Source organism: Platalea leucorodia, assembly GCF_965183815.1.
Source record: "Platalea leucorodia genome assembly, chromosome: 5".
Classification (NCBI taxonomy): domain Eukaryota; kingdom Metazoa; phylum Chordata; class Aves; order Pelecaniformes; family Threskiornithidae; genus Platalea; species Platalea leucorodia.
The window spans coordinates 70252003-70265811 of NC_138827.1; the positions used below are offsets into that span (position 1 = coordinate 70252003).

General features: G+C 41.2%; 1 protein-coding gene across 4 annotated transcripts in view; it reads right to left on the reverse strand.

Annotated features, from left to right (window-relative positions):
* The window catches only part of ANKRD44 (ankyrin repeat domain 44), a 146354-nt gene that overhangs the window by 54911 nt on the left and 77634 nt on the right, over positions 1–13809 (reverse strand). For all 4 annotated transcript variants that reach the window (XM_082314589.1, XM_082314587.1, XM_082314588.1 and 1 more), the window contains exons 4-7: positions 8760–8830; positions 4959–5159; positions 3294–3381; positions 868–1010 (exon numbers count right to left, since the gene is read on the reverse strand). In XM_082314589.1, the coding sequence (XP_082170715.1) occupies positions 868–1010; positions 3294–3381; positions 4959–5159; positions 8760–8830 (503 nt within the window). The remainder of the gene's footprint in view (positions 1–867; positions 1011–3293; positions 3382–4958; positions 5160–8759; positions 8831–13809) is intronic.

The following is a 13809-nucleotide window of genomic DNA, read 5'->3' on the forward strand; positions in this document are numbered from 1 at the left end:
GATGTAATTAAGATTCTGTTACTTCTTGACGACCAGCTTAGTATTCAACTGCTGTTCTGTAAAATAGGACAAGACAGATTGTACAAAAGACTCGGGGATGACGTGAATACCCTTCCACGAAATACAAGCGTCTCAAAGATCATATCCCCAGTGGTGAAGAATGTGCAAGACAGTTATTAGCATAGTACTGCTAATAACAGGAAACACCTATTACCCTTCAACTTCACAGTCAACAGCCTGTGAACACAGACTTCTGACTTTTTTTTGGCAGGTCAAGTCAGCTGAAAATGCAATGGCAAATGCAATGGCTTTATTTGACATCTCTGATAAACCAGTGCAGGCTCTTCTGGTCATCTCACTGCTGCTTTGAACCACTGAGTTGACAATATTACACTGAGAGAAGTCTGTGCCCTGAAAAAAAATTCTTTTCCAGAGTGAAAATAATCCTTCTCCTTCCCCTCATCAGCTACAGAGGAAATACAGGTCCTTAAACTTAAACAGCCTGAACTGCTGTTTAGTAAAGTATGCAGTGTATAAGTTGACAACAACTGCTCATCATATCAAAGGGAATGCTGAGCCAAAGGAAGTTTCATTATTCCATCTTCCTCTGCAGGAACAGCATATATTTCATGATTTCTTCAGCAAGGTGGCCTGGAATTTACTGTCCATATCAGACATTTTTTATTCCAGAATATTTCCTGGCTCTTGAACCAATAAACCACATAAAACACAAGGTGGTCCAGAAAATGGGAACTATTTTCTTTAGAAGCTTTGCCAATGTCTGTAGCAGCATCCATAAGAAAGAAGAAAAGAATATCTCCAAATATGGAGAAACACGGAAGCCACAAAAAGCACGTTACCACATACCTCTACCCCCAGGTTAAGGAGGTGTTTCACAATGTTAATTTGCCCATTGGATGCAGCTGCATGAAGTGGGGTGTAACCCTTCTTGTCTTTACAAGTCACTTCTGCACCGTGATTAATCAGTAAGGCAACAACTTCCAGGTGACCTTCAAAAGATGAAAGATAGTAATCAATGAGTATACCATCCTACAGCATCACTTCTCCCAAAAATTACTGCTTTCTTGCTAATGCACTGCCCCTTTCACTGCTGTTTCACAATGCTCCCACAGTTTTACAAAGGAAAAAAAAAAGACATTTTCATAAATGTTCTTAATCCTAGCTTTAGGCCTTGTCAAGACATCCATGCGTTCACCTTCACCAGATGTGTCAAATTTCTCTTTACTGAATTAGTTTTCCAGTCATTAAAAGAACAAAACCACACCTCTTTCCCATTTATTTCTCTGAAAATAAGAGTTTGTGTTTTATTCTCCCTGTTACAGAAAGGGCAGTGAGCACAGGAGCATGACAATACAAGTCTCCCAAAACAGCATCGTGTTGATGTCATCTGCAAACACAACTGCTGACACTTGTTGGTTTTTGTTAACAATACAAAATAACTTGAATAAATGATGAAATGAAGGTATCCTCTTTTCTAGCACCATTAAGGACATGGAAGACTAAATTTCAAGTGAGTGCAGATTTTGATCCAAAGCCTACCAATACAAACACAAGATTTTCTACTGAATCCACTGATCTTTGGATCAGGTTTTTGAATCTCCAAAACTGTATCATTAACACAAAACTGTGCAAAAAATCCTGAACATAGGTCTAAAAATGTTTGAACCTGAACTCATAGTCCATACACACATACTTAGTCTGCAAACTAAGATAATTGCAATAGCCTCAATGGTCACACAGATTGAGAGCTGCCTTCAGGAGCGAAATACCTACCCCTGAATTAGGATCTCCCTACAGGATACAGGGGAAGAGCTGAGCATCTCAAAATGCAACTTACAACCCACCTGTATCTTCAGTTTCATCCTCTCCCTGAAGGTCTCAAACCATCTGGCCTGCCTTCCCAGATAGTGACCTAACCACTAAAATTAAATCAAGGCTAACTGAGGAATAGTCCTTATTGCTTCATGCTGAAGCAGAGCTGTCTTTCTTAGAATTAAGAATTTATTAGGTCAAACACCATATAAAGTTGTGCACCGTCTGAGTTGTACAGCACCTTCATGAGAGAGGCAGCTCTGGTCATATGCAGGACCTAGGAAACTTTATGAACAAAGTCCAAAGTGCCCAAAGATATTTAAGCATTCAAGAAACTACATGAAGGTTTACAGGATAACATGCTCAGGTCTCGTTATCTAAATTCTGTCCAAATTACACTACGGACTCCTAAATACCATTGCTAATTTAGGTCTTAAACGTTATCTAAATATTTTGAAAAGCACATCATGAATTTCTGAAAAGAATTAAGAACAAAAGAGATGTGGAATTGCACAGCACAATGTAAAAGCCTTTCACCTCTACAGAGTGGAGTTCAAAGCTTGCTAGCTCAAAAGCCAAATCACATTCGTTGGCAAGAGTCTTTCCATCTGTCTGTGTATATATAAAAAAAAAAAAAAGCACAATATGTTTTTCTCACAGTTTGAAATCTCCTATTATTTCATTTCCAAAAGTGCCAAGATTAAAATCAAGATTTTGACAGGTCAGATGAAAGAGTTCCTGGCCGAGGGCACGCAACATCTCACAAATTATAATCTGGAATACACTGCGTGGCCAACAAAAATTCTTGAACAAGCGTGACAACCATCACAGGCAATATTGTTCTAGTATTTTTAAATTATTATGCCCTACTATAAGAAACTTTCCTTTAACTTGAAAGGAATTATAAGGTCAATTGATTTAATTAAGCAGTATTTGGTAACGCCGCTGATGTTTTGAATAGACAAATTGGTTGCTCTTGTCCACTCTGGAATAAAAGACGACAATTTGCTCCTCACAGGAAGAAAGCCTATGAAGCACTTCCTAACAATATCATAATTTAGCTACTTATAAACACAGATAAACAGCAAAATTTATGATCGTATTTATCTGCCTTTTATATAAAGTAGTTTTTAGCACAAACTGAAACAAATAAAACCTGTATTTTTTCAAGCCCAAATATACTTCAGGCTGGAATTGGAGTCAGGAGAAAAAGACCAAAATGAAAAAAGCAACACAAAAAGCCCACAATTATCTGTGTTAAAAAGGAAATCACAGCCAAGTTCTCACCAGCTGCAAAACTGTAAATGGACAGTGTGTATTTAGATCTGCTGAATTCTTCCCTCTTCAGGGTAAATACAACACTCACTTTCCATGGCCAGGTCTGCTCTTGTCCATTTTAAAACACGCTGTTGGTTTGTAAATAGGAAATTAAAAAGAAGGAGCAACAGCCCAAGCCTTACCCATGTACGCTGCCCAGTGAAGAGCTCTTCGGTCCTTTTTGTCAAAAGCGTTGATGTTTGCCCCCTTGGCTAAGAGCAAGTTCACCATCTAGAAGTCACAACAGCAAGTAAACCAACCCTGTAGATCACACACTCAACAGTTCATAACAAATCATTCTAGCAATAAAGTTGGGATCACAAAATCCTGCTTTTGAACGATAAATTTGTGAATTACAAAAATACTGTTCAAAGCTGTGTGCATTAATGACATGGACCAGTGATGGCCACAAGTAACCAGGACAAGTTCTGTGTCCACAGAGGGGGCTGAGAGCGTGCAGGGTGATGCTACTCCAGTGTGCTTCAAATTCAGCTTGACAAACAACCTGGCAGAGAAACAGGCCTGGAAGAGAAACGTTGCTCTTAGTTTTTACTGTTAAGACCAATTTAAGGGGTTTTCTTGTGGACTGGGACAAGATTCCTCCAGACTGTGAGGTAATAAACCATAGCATCTGCTTGATCTTTCAACAAGGAGTGTCTAGCTCTTGCCATGCCACAGTGATTTTAATTAAGTTCCCATGTGCCCATGGCGGTGTGGACAGGCACCAGGCTGCTTCACATACGACACTGGCCTTTCAGACAGCATAGCTAAGACGTGAAAAGCTGCTTTCCCTATTGCCAATCATCCAACATTAAATGTAAGAAAAATCAGGGAAAAAAAGAAAGGAAACTGAATGGAAAACACATTCAACGACTATCTTCTTCAGAAAAACATTCTAAAATCATAAATTACAGAGCTGGATGATTGTCTTCCTCTCATACATTGCTTTGCCACAGAGATCGGCTAATAACAGCATATATTCAGTTAACATTTCTGATATAATCTATCCAAAAGCTCAGGAGCTTTAGATTATGACAGATAGACTCAAGCATGACTATCTCTTTCCTACAGTGGGGTATTTTAAAGGCCAAACACCACCATCATTTTACAGGAACTACATTCCGCTTCCTTCTTTTAATTACAGTACAACTGATGAACTTTTGTTGACAGAAGCCTCCTGTTCCAGTCTAAGAGTTTTTATTCCATAGCTAGATCTCCAGGTGTGGACTGGGCAAACAAGGATCCTTGCACCGGGATCTAAAAGACGCTAGCAAAATCCTTTACACAGGGGCTTTATTTACAAAAGTATGGTTTTTTTCATCTAGAAATAGTAATTAGATTAGAAGGGTTTGCTTGTATACGATAAGCAGAAAAACCAGAAGCACATTTTCTAGAAGACTAATTAGAAAAGCAGACCGACTGGATCTCAGACAGCTGAACATTTCTTCAGTATGAAATGAATCCACCAGTTTTCCCTTCTTTCCATTCTGCCACTCTTATTTTCACAGGCAGTCAAGCTCAAAAGAGCCAAGGACACGCGTGAGTTGCCGGAGCTGGTGGCACAGCCAGCTCTCCAATTCTGCATGCACACCTCACTGGCATGCTGGCTCTGCAGAGGTACTTTCCAGCCACTGTCTCGTTTCTGCAGGTAGGAAACCTGTCGCACAGTTTGGAAAGCAGCTGAATGACAGGAATCATGGGGGTCAGGGATACGGGGCTCAGCCTAGACTCAGCCACAGCAGGTTCACTGTTTGAACTTGGAAATAAACAAATAAACCAACAATCAATTACGCTCTTAAACAACTCACCTCAATGTGGCCATTCAGAGCTGCATGGTGCAATGCCGTCCGCCCGCCTCGGTCAGAGACGTTGACGCTGCTCAGCATGGGGATGATGACTTCGGCGCACTTCACCGCCTTGTTTGCAGCCGCCACGTGCAATGGTGTCTGCCAGTTCTTGTCCCGAGCATTGACATCGGCTGAGTGCTTAATCAATACTTGCACTGCTTCCTGCAATGGCAACACAGTTATATCCACAACCAAGCAGTGCGAATAAATACATGACCCATCTTGACAGCTCGATCATATTACCTATGCATATTACTTATGCATATCAGACACAGGCAGGAGGAGGGAAAGAGAACAACATTTATCAAAACAGCCTCCCAGGCTAGTGAAATGGTATTGTTGATTCAAATGCCAAAGTACACATCACCTTGGCTGTCATTCAGAGCAGTGTCCTCACAATCAAAATTTCCCAGTTTGACTTTAGGATGTACAAAGCTGCCTATGCAGAAAGCCCAACCTGTTTGGTTGATTAACCTTCAGTACCTCAGTCATCATAACTGTGCTCTCACTGAAGAAATGAATGTACTTATTTGAGCTCACTGTTACAGAAATTATTCACAAAATGAAAAGCACATCATTTTGGACAGTAAAATCATAGCAAATTGCTCTAAGTTTTATTTATAAACAGGAAAAAGGAGAAAATAAAACAGAATATGTGAAAACAAAATTTTAGCTTTGCAAAAACATGAGAATCACAGGCAAGGGTTGATGCTGGTGTCCTCCCATTAGCATTAGCATTCCTTCCCTCCCCGAGGGCTAAGCATAGGCCAAGGGTCTTCAACTGCAACATCCATTCTGTCAGCCTGAGACCAAACGAGATCTTTTAAGGTTAATTTTGTTGGTTAAAAGTGAATATTTCCCAGTGAGAAAATGTACTGTTCTCTCTTGAGAGACTGTCTCACTGAGAATTCATAATCAGTTCTTTTCTGCTTCTACTTATGCATCTGCCATTAAGGAGTCAGATGAAAAAACAAGCCTCACTCAAAATTACATTTTGTTTCTTCCTCCTTGTTTTCCCCACAAACAAACAAAATACAAAGGAATGACGGGGACACAGTAGCATTCAAGTAGCCTTGTCTGCTAATTACAACTCACAGCTGGTAAGTGGGAGAGCCCTAGTCCAACATAGTACCTTATTTTTTTTCCATAAACTGAAAAGTCTTCTGGTAAGCCCAGCCAAAATTTTATTAATGAATAACAAACACATACAGTGTGTTTAAATAGCACTTTTGTATCTAGCATGGCCCAGGAGAGTGCCTGCAGTCTGTACTAACAGTACATCCATGACTAGGAGTTGTAGTTCTTTGTCCTCAACTGATCTCAGCAATTTCATTTTCTACAGCCATCTCACAAACTGTCCTCGAACAGATTTGTTCAGTTAGTGGCATTGCATCTCTTACAGCACCAATAATGATATATCACTGTTGATGTCTCCACAGGATTTTGTTTTTTTAAATTACAAGCCTACTATTTTAAGAGTCATTTAAATGTAATTCACTGGAGACCTACCCAGCTGGGACATGAAGTCAGCAGGAAAATTCATGCACTTTGACCCTTAATGAAGGAAAGAAAAAGCTAAAGGAGAATTTTTAGAAGTAAATAGTAAGGACTGAAAAGTCTAAGCTAAAAATATTTTGACTTTTTAAAAAAGCATTTACACATTTTTGTTTACATCTGCAAATCTGCTGCTCTATCAGATTGGGATCAAAACGTTAAAATCCTTATGGAGAAGTTTTAATTTTATTGCACTTGACAGCATGAGCTATCCCTTTTTATTAACATAATTTCTACACGTGCATGCAGTCCACAGCTATGGTGTAAGCCTCTGTATTCAGTGTCTCTAGCTATCCCAAGTTATCAGAGTGAAGTCTCTTTACTTTTTCAAACCGTATAAGGCTGAAGGCTTATACAACCATTAACAATCCTGCACAGACACACCTGAGGGTTGTTGATTTGTAAATAAACATTTAAATCCCTAAAGCCCACTTGAAAAATCATTAAGACTTAAGTAAAAATGTGTTCGTGCTTTTAATCTATCTATGAAAGGGTGCCAAGGAGACAGCTTCTGAATCCTGTGAAAGCTTCTGAATCCTGTGAAATCCTAGTAAAAGATTGATAATAAAACTTAAAACTTGTAGGTGGTCATTCTAAAAGCAACTGTGCTCACAGGAACTTCAAAAACCACACCGAGTCCTACTGGTCAGCTTCTGGACCATGACTTCATCTCCTACTATCGATGTGAACTACGAATTCACCTATCTACTACTATCACTGTCAGTTTCGTCCTATTATATTGAAGCTGTGCATTTGTTAGCTTGTGTAATAAAGCAAAAGCAGCACTGAAAGAGCCTCAAAATGCTGAATCTTGTTTCAAAATTACTACCAAAAGTAGCAATTATCATATAAATAACAAAGAAAAAAGACCAGGAGAAGAAAGCTATGTGTATTTATAAAATATATAGCAGACCATGAAAAGGCATCAAAGGCTGGTGCCTTCCCCTGCTGCCTCACTATTGCACCTGGGTACTGACTTTCAGGTACCAGAACTGCTGGCACAAGGAAAGACAGTTTCTCATTGTGCAACTGGCCTTCAGCTGACAAAGGGTTAAAGATGAGACACAAACCCACAGAAAGACATACATTTTCTGTTAGAACTGTCACTGACAGTAAAAATCATGTACTCTGACACATCCAAAAAAAGAAACCAAGCACACTGCAACTCCCGCATCAGAAAGATCGTGGCTGTTTTTTAAGGCTTAAGTCTGACCTTTGTTTCCCAACATGGCTTTTTGTATTTTGCCTCATTACAGCATTCATACTCTATCAGATATTCCTTTCAGAGGGTTGCAGCGGATGCCAGCAGCTGGGAAGCTCAGCCAGCAGCCAAACAATGCCCGAGTTCAGAAGCGAGCCCAGGATTCCTGCCTCCAGGCTTGGCAAGCGCTGGGACTGTTACGGAGGTGATTCAAGTCCATCAATCTCTGGAAGACAGCCACCCTCTGTCTCTTTTACAACCCTTCCCCTCGTCCCCAGCAGCCAATTCGGTCTGCAGTTGGGCTCACTGTTAACTAAGCATTAGGGGGATAAAAGTATACAGGGAGGTCCAAAATGGAAAGCCAAGAATAATGGTGCAGATGAAAACAGTCATGCCTGAGCTGCATTCCTGATTGTTATTACTGCTCCTTTTTCAGATAGCAACGGAAGAAGTACAACGTGATGCCAGAAGATTTCTCGTTGTCAAGTAGAAGAAATATGGGCTAACCCTCCTTTATGCATGAATCAATAGCATTAACAGAAAACCTAGTGGATGCCTTGAAATGCAATTAACCAAAACAAACTCTCTGGCAATACGGGTTGGATCGCATACACATCCACTCCCTTCTGGCACATGCACAGCGTGCACACATCCATATGGATTTATTCCTCTTTCTTTCACCACTTGAAGATGATGTGGCCACTGTAGACCACTGTGGACTCTATCCCACTTCAGTCCTGGTCACCCGCTCCAGCTGATGGTTGCTCAATATGACTTGCTACAGTAACATAAAGCATTCCACAAGGTGAAACTCAACCACGTTAAGGCTCAAAAGCAGCTATAACTAACTTGTAAAAGCTGGCCTCCAGCTGCAATGCTAAAGGCCCTGCACACAGAAAATGCTTCCCTGTTTGCATCACCATTCTACCTGTCACGGCTCTCAACAGTTTGCTTTGTCCCCCAGCAAAAGTTCACGTGCAAATACAGGGTAATCAAATCTTACTCACTTCACTTCTTGAAGCAACTGCTCGATGGAGAGGAGTCAGCCACATATTGTCCTTGGCATTAACGCGAGCGCCTGCAAGTAAACAGCAGAGGTTACATCCATGCCTTGGGTGCGACACTGAAAGCCTTGCCCAACTGTTTCCTAGTAACAAGAACTGAGCTGCATGTGGTACTCTCAGCGCTCCCCATGACTCTCCTGGCACCCTGTTCACCTTGGAAATGCATTTTCCAGATCCTGGATAGATAGGAGCTGAAGTGTGATTTGGAAAGAAAAGAACTGGGTAGGTCAGACTATTATCAGGAATAGCTTTGTTTACAGGACACAAGAGAAGCAAGATTTGTTGTAGGGGATTGCATATGTATGTATGTATGTACATGTATGTCTATGTATATGCATTTTTTTTAGAACAACTGATACAGTTGGGGGAAAAAAAAGCAACCCTTTGCTCAGAGCACTGCTGCTGTCTGCAGACATAATGAAGGGAACAAGCCTGAATAACCATCTCTTGCTTCCAGCTCCATCAGGCAGACCACTAAAAGGTATAACCGCTTCCCTGCTTCACAAATCTTGCTGGGATCAAGAAAACAGGACCAGGAAATTCTCAGGTTGAGGAGGAAACCGGGCACTTACTCCCTCAGCTTCTGTGGGTGTTATTCAGCAAACATCAGAAGAAGAGGGATGAAGGAGACTATCCGTTTGCCTTCTGTGTGGTTCAGCGCTAATGTGCACTCCGACAAAGACAGCTGTGCCAGAAGATGGGTTTGGGGTGGCTTGCCAGAATAAAGGATAAAGGAAGAATGTTTAACAACTACAGTGGTGCCGGCTGACCGCACACAAAAAGAAAAAAAAAAAAAAAAAAAAAAGGATTCTGTACATTTGTGTGATAAAACGGATTTGTTTGAAAGAAATATTAAAGCTATTCACTGATGTGACACCCCAGAAAGGAAATCTAGTGAAAAGGACTAGAGAAACTAATTTTAAAAAGGGCTTAACCTGAAAATGTTGTACCTCTCAGGTCTGCACGTAGCAGTAACTAGTCTGAGAAGTCTAGCACACGCAGAAAAATTTTAGAGAAGCACAAGCGTCATGCACATAGCCTGGATGAGCCTCTGAACTTCATGAACAAAGGGATTCTTAAGCTTCATTTTGCACCATAACTTAAGTGCATACAAAAGCCTGTAATTAATAAATCACACTCTCTGAATCAGAAGTACTTTCTGAGAGCCGTTTCTCAGGAATATTAAGGTGCTTGCCTCTGAATCACAGTGGTTACCGGGAATTGTGCTAGATAATCAGAGAAGAAACAAGTTCTTTCATATTTCCACAAGCTGGGATATAATTTTTTGGCTGCACGAAAAAGAAAGCCACTTTCATAACTGTTGCAACAATTAGAGGCAATCCTCCGAACTCACCTCAGAACCTGGTACCTGATGGTACAAGCTGCCCTCTAGAAAAACACTCTTTAGAAAAGACAACAGTTTCAAAGCGTTTTCTAATGAATCTGTCTAAGCAAGGAAGCTGTTAGCTTCTTTTGTCTTCATGAGAAGGCCATTAGGGTTGATACCCATTAGTATCCTGCCCTTTGCCTACACTGCCCCAGGCTCTAGAGACACATAAGGCAACAACCTCCTCCACCATCAGAAAGCTAACAGACAGGACTCCAAGGCACTTTCCTTTACAGGGATTTGGCCTGGTAGAGGTCTTGGGGATGCAGATTGCCTAGATGAATTCCTAGTGATTGCCACCAAATACCTCTTTTCGGGTTTAGAAATGTATTTTGTATTTGCCTTGGTTTTTTGCCTTACGTTCTTAACTAAGGTTTCTTTTGGTTTATTTCTACCCATTCACTAACTCCTACAAGCAGATGTTGCAAATCAGAAAGGCTTATGTGTGGAGTAGCAAAGTGTGACAAACATATCATTCCTCAGTATTCAACAACTCCAGTGGCATTGGTGAATATGAAGATGATTAGAAAACCTAGGCAAGTGTCTCCATCAGTAGCTATTCATGCCTTTCACTGATCCACTTACCCTTTGAGAACTGAAAGAGTTGCCAAGAAAACAGCTAAAGAAAATAATAAAAGCAGAACAATACCGGTATAAATAAAATAATACACAGCATGTGATCAGCCTTTTCTTTCTCGGCTGTTTTCCACATCACTTTACCTATTTGTGCTTTGGGGCTCTTTATGTGACAAGGTGAAATTGCTCTTACATATCTAATTCAATTCATTGGCTGAATACGTTTGTGATTTCTGTTTTTAAAGAGCTACACAATTCAGCTGTTGCCTGTTACAGGAGCTGCTGTTCTCCATTTACTGAGGTACACATTTTCTGAAGAGACATTTCAAAACGTTTCCCTCCATACTGCCCATTTCCTTCACCAAAATTCAGCTTTTAGGTTCCCAGCAGTTCCTTGCAGGTAACAGTTAATGACAATGAAAAAACTTCACCAGCACTGATGCACTCCTTCAGGGACAGAAAATATCTGCCATTTTAAAGGAGATCAAGCAGGGGCACCCTAAGAGCAATGATCATGTTTTCAAAGGTGCCTCTACACTTCACGAACTTGAGCATCCATCCTGTGACAGTCCAGGGAACAGCTCTTCAAAAGCACTGAGTAACACAGAAATCCAACTCTAAAGACTAAGTGCTCTACAACATGCTAAGGCACCTAAAATGAGCTGTGTCCAAAAATCAGAAGCTTAAATTTTCAAGTCCATCCCACAACACTTCCTCAAAGTCACCCAGAAATTCAGTGTCCCCCTCTTCACTCTGGACAAAGTACCTTAACCATGTTTCAATGCACTTCCTACAATACCCAATAAATTCATCTGTGCATTTGTAAGGACAGAGAGGGCTGATAAGACACTCAAATTGGTGTATATGGTGTCCCTTCATAGTACAATCTTCCTTGAAAAGATAAGCTGCTTTAAAGATTTCCCTTAACATCAGGATGTGCCTACATCCTTTCAGGTAGGCGCAGCACCCACTCACCCAATAAAATATCCACTTAAAAAAAAACCTCTCCAGAGAAAAGCCTTTTCTCAGCCCCATCCTCTGCACTCTGCCCTCGGGAAGGCTTGTACTCGTGGGTCTGAAGGAAAGGCTTGGCTGTTGGATTTGCTCTGTGAGGCTGAAGTAAACAACATAACATATAACATTACAGATAAAATCAACAGAGAGGAAACTTTCTGTAATCCACTCTTCTTTAATATGGCTGTTTTGTAATCTTTGCCATCTTTCACACTCAAATTTTTCTGCCAAAAGAGGAAACAAATCTGAGATTGTCTCTGTTCTTTTGAGATCCGAAATAAACAACACAATGCTGGCTTTCAGGAGTAAAGTTAACATCTCTTTATCCTAACCAAAGTACAATTTTCCATCCAGCACATCTGCCAAATCCACAGGTCTCTAATAAATCTAGATTTCTGCAGTCTAAATCTCTGAAATTAGGGATGGTAAATGGAGGACTCTTTAACCTTTTAATGACATTATAAACGTGCACCTTTCCAACTCCTGCTATGAGACACAGCAATAGACACACACAAATGTAAGGTATGCCCCCCCACCTCACCCCACGCACGCAGGCACACAATACAAAGGAAAGATCAGCCCGAATAAAATATAACAGAGCGGCACCACCCAATAGATGGAACTGGGACCCACAACATGAGAGCAACACAACACCGTGCTGGATGTGAACACAGGAACCAAACACCTACATGGCAGAAACAGGAGGTTCCGCAGGATCTCCTCGGAGGCAAGTCCGAGTCACCTGCTAGGGAAGGAAATGGCCCAGGGATCCCACCAGGTGAGAGCACACAGGTCCTGGGTCACTCATGAAGGAGAGAGGAGACAGTCTTGGGACATCCTCCAAACTTTCACCCAAAGGGGATACTCCTAATCTCCAAGGACAGGAACCTCAAAGCTATGGGAGAGGCAGAGAGAAGGCTGCCTCTCCAACTCGCCTATTCTTTAGCCTGCCATAAACGAGGAAGCCCTGAATGTGTGTTCAGGTTACACAGCATCTTCCCCTGCTGCCTACGTAACAGGGATGGCCCAGAACCTGCTCTGCATATGACAGTCTCCCTTCCAAATCTATGTGGCAGAGCTTACCAGGAACCCTTCCAAAGTATGCTGGGGTTTGTCATTTTCCTCAGCTATTGTGCAATTTATGAAAGATGGATGTCAATATTGCACCCCCAGTGCATAAACTTCTTGCCAAGAAGCTCAGAGCCTTCTGAAACAGTAAGGCATGGTAATATTGCCAAGATTGCAAGCTCCTTGGTGGGGAACAAAGGGTAAGGGACTGAGCTCAAACATTATGCCCTAGGGCACCACCTCAAAGCCCAGGAGTGGGAGAGGCACTGGCACAAATGAGAACTGAGCTTGTATTTGCCCAGACAGTTCTTCTTGCACATCCATGACTCTGTCATCATACAGAGCTTAATTTGTGTGAGGTGGTACCCTGGTCCTTCTCCCTGACAGAACAGAGGTGAAGAAGTGCTCAAAGCTTCCTGCTTTCATGTAGCCTGGAAAAACAAAACCACAGCACATTTTCCCAGTTTGAACCATATGATTATGGATCAGACCTTTGAGCTGGTGTAAATCTACCTAGCTCTGATATTTAATGGGCTGGGGTGATCCATACCAGTTGAGGGATCTGGCACTCTCTCTCCTGTATCAATTCCAAACAGACTCCATTTCAGTGGCTACCTAGAAAGCCATTTCTGGTCTGTCTCCAACCACCTGGGCGGAAGTTTTATTCATTAGACACTACATTTATTTATGCTGCCACCAGTTCATGGGCCACAAATCTTGGAACGTGCATATTTCATTTAATTTCTCTCCTGAGCCCTGTACAAAATTAGGGTTGCTACTCCTCCTAGATTCTACTCATGCTGAGAATATTATTGTTTGACACCAACAGCAAGCATTTTTGCGTTTTCTCTCTGTGGAAAAAAACCTCTCATTTTAAGTCAGACAACAAAGTTCTTCTGCTTATGTAACTAAATTTTATGATCAGATTAATATTTTATGATACACTTT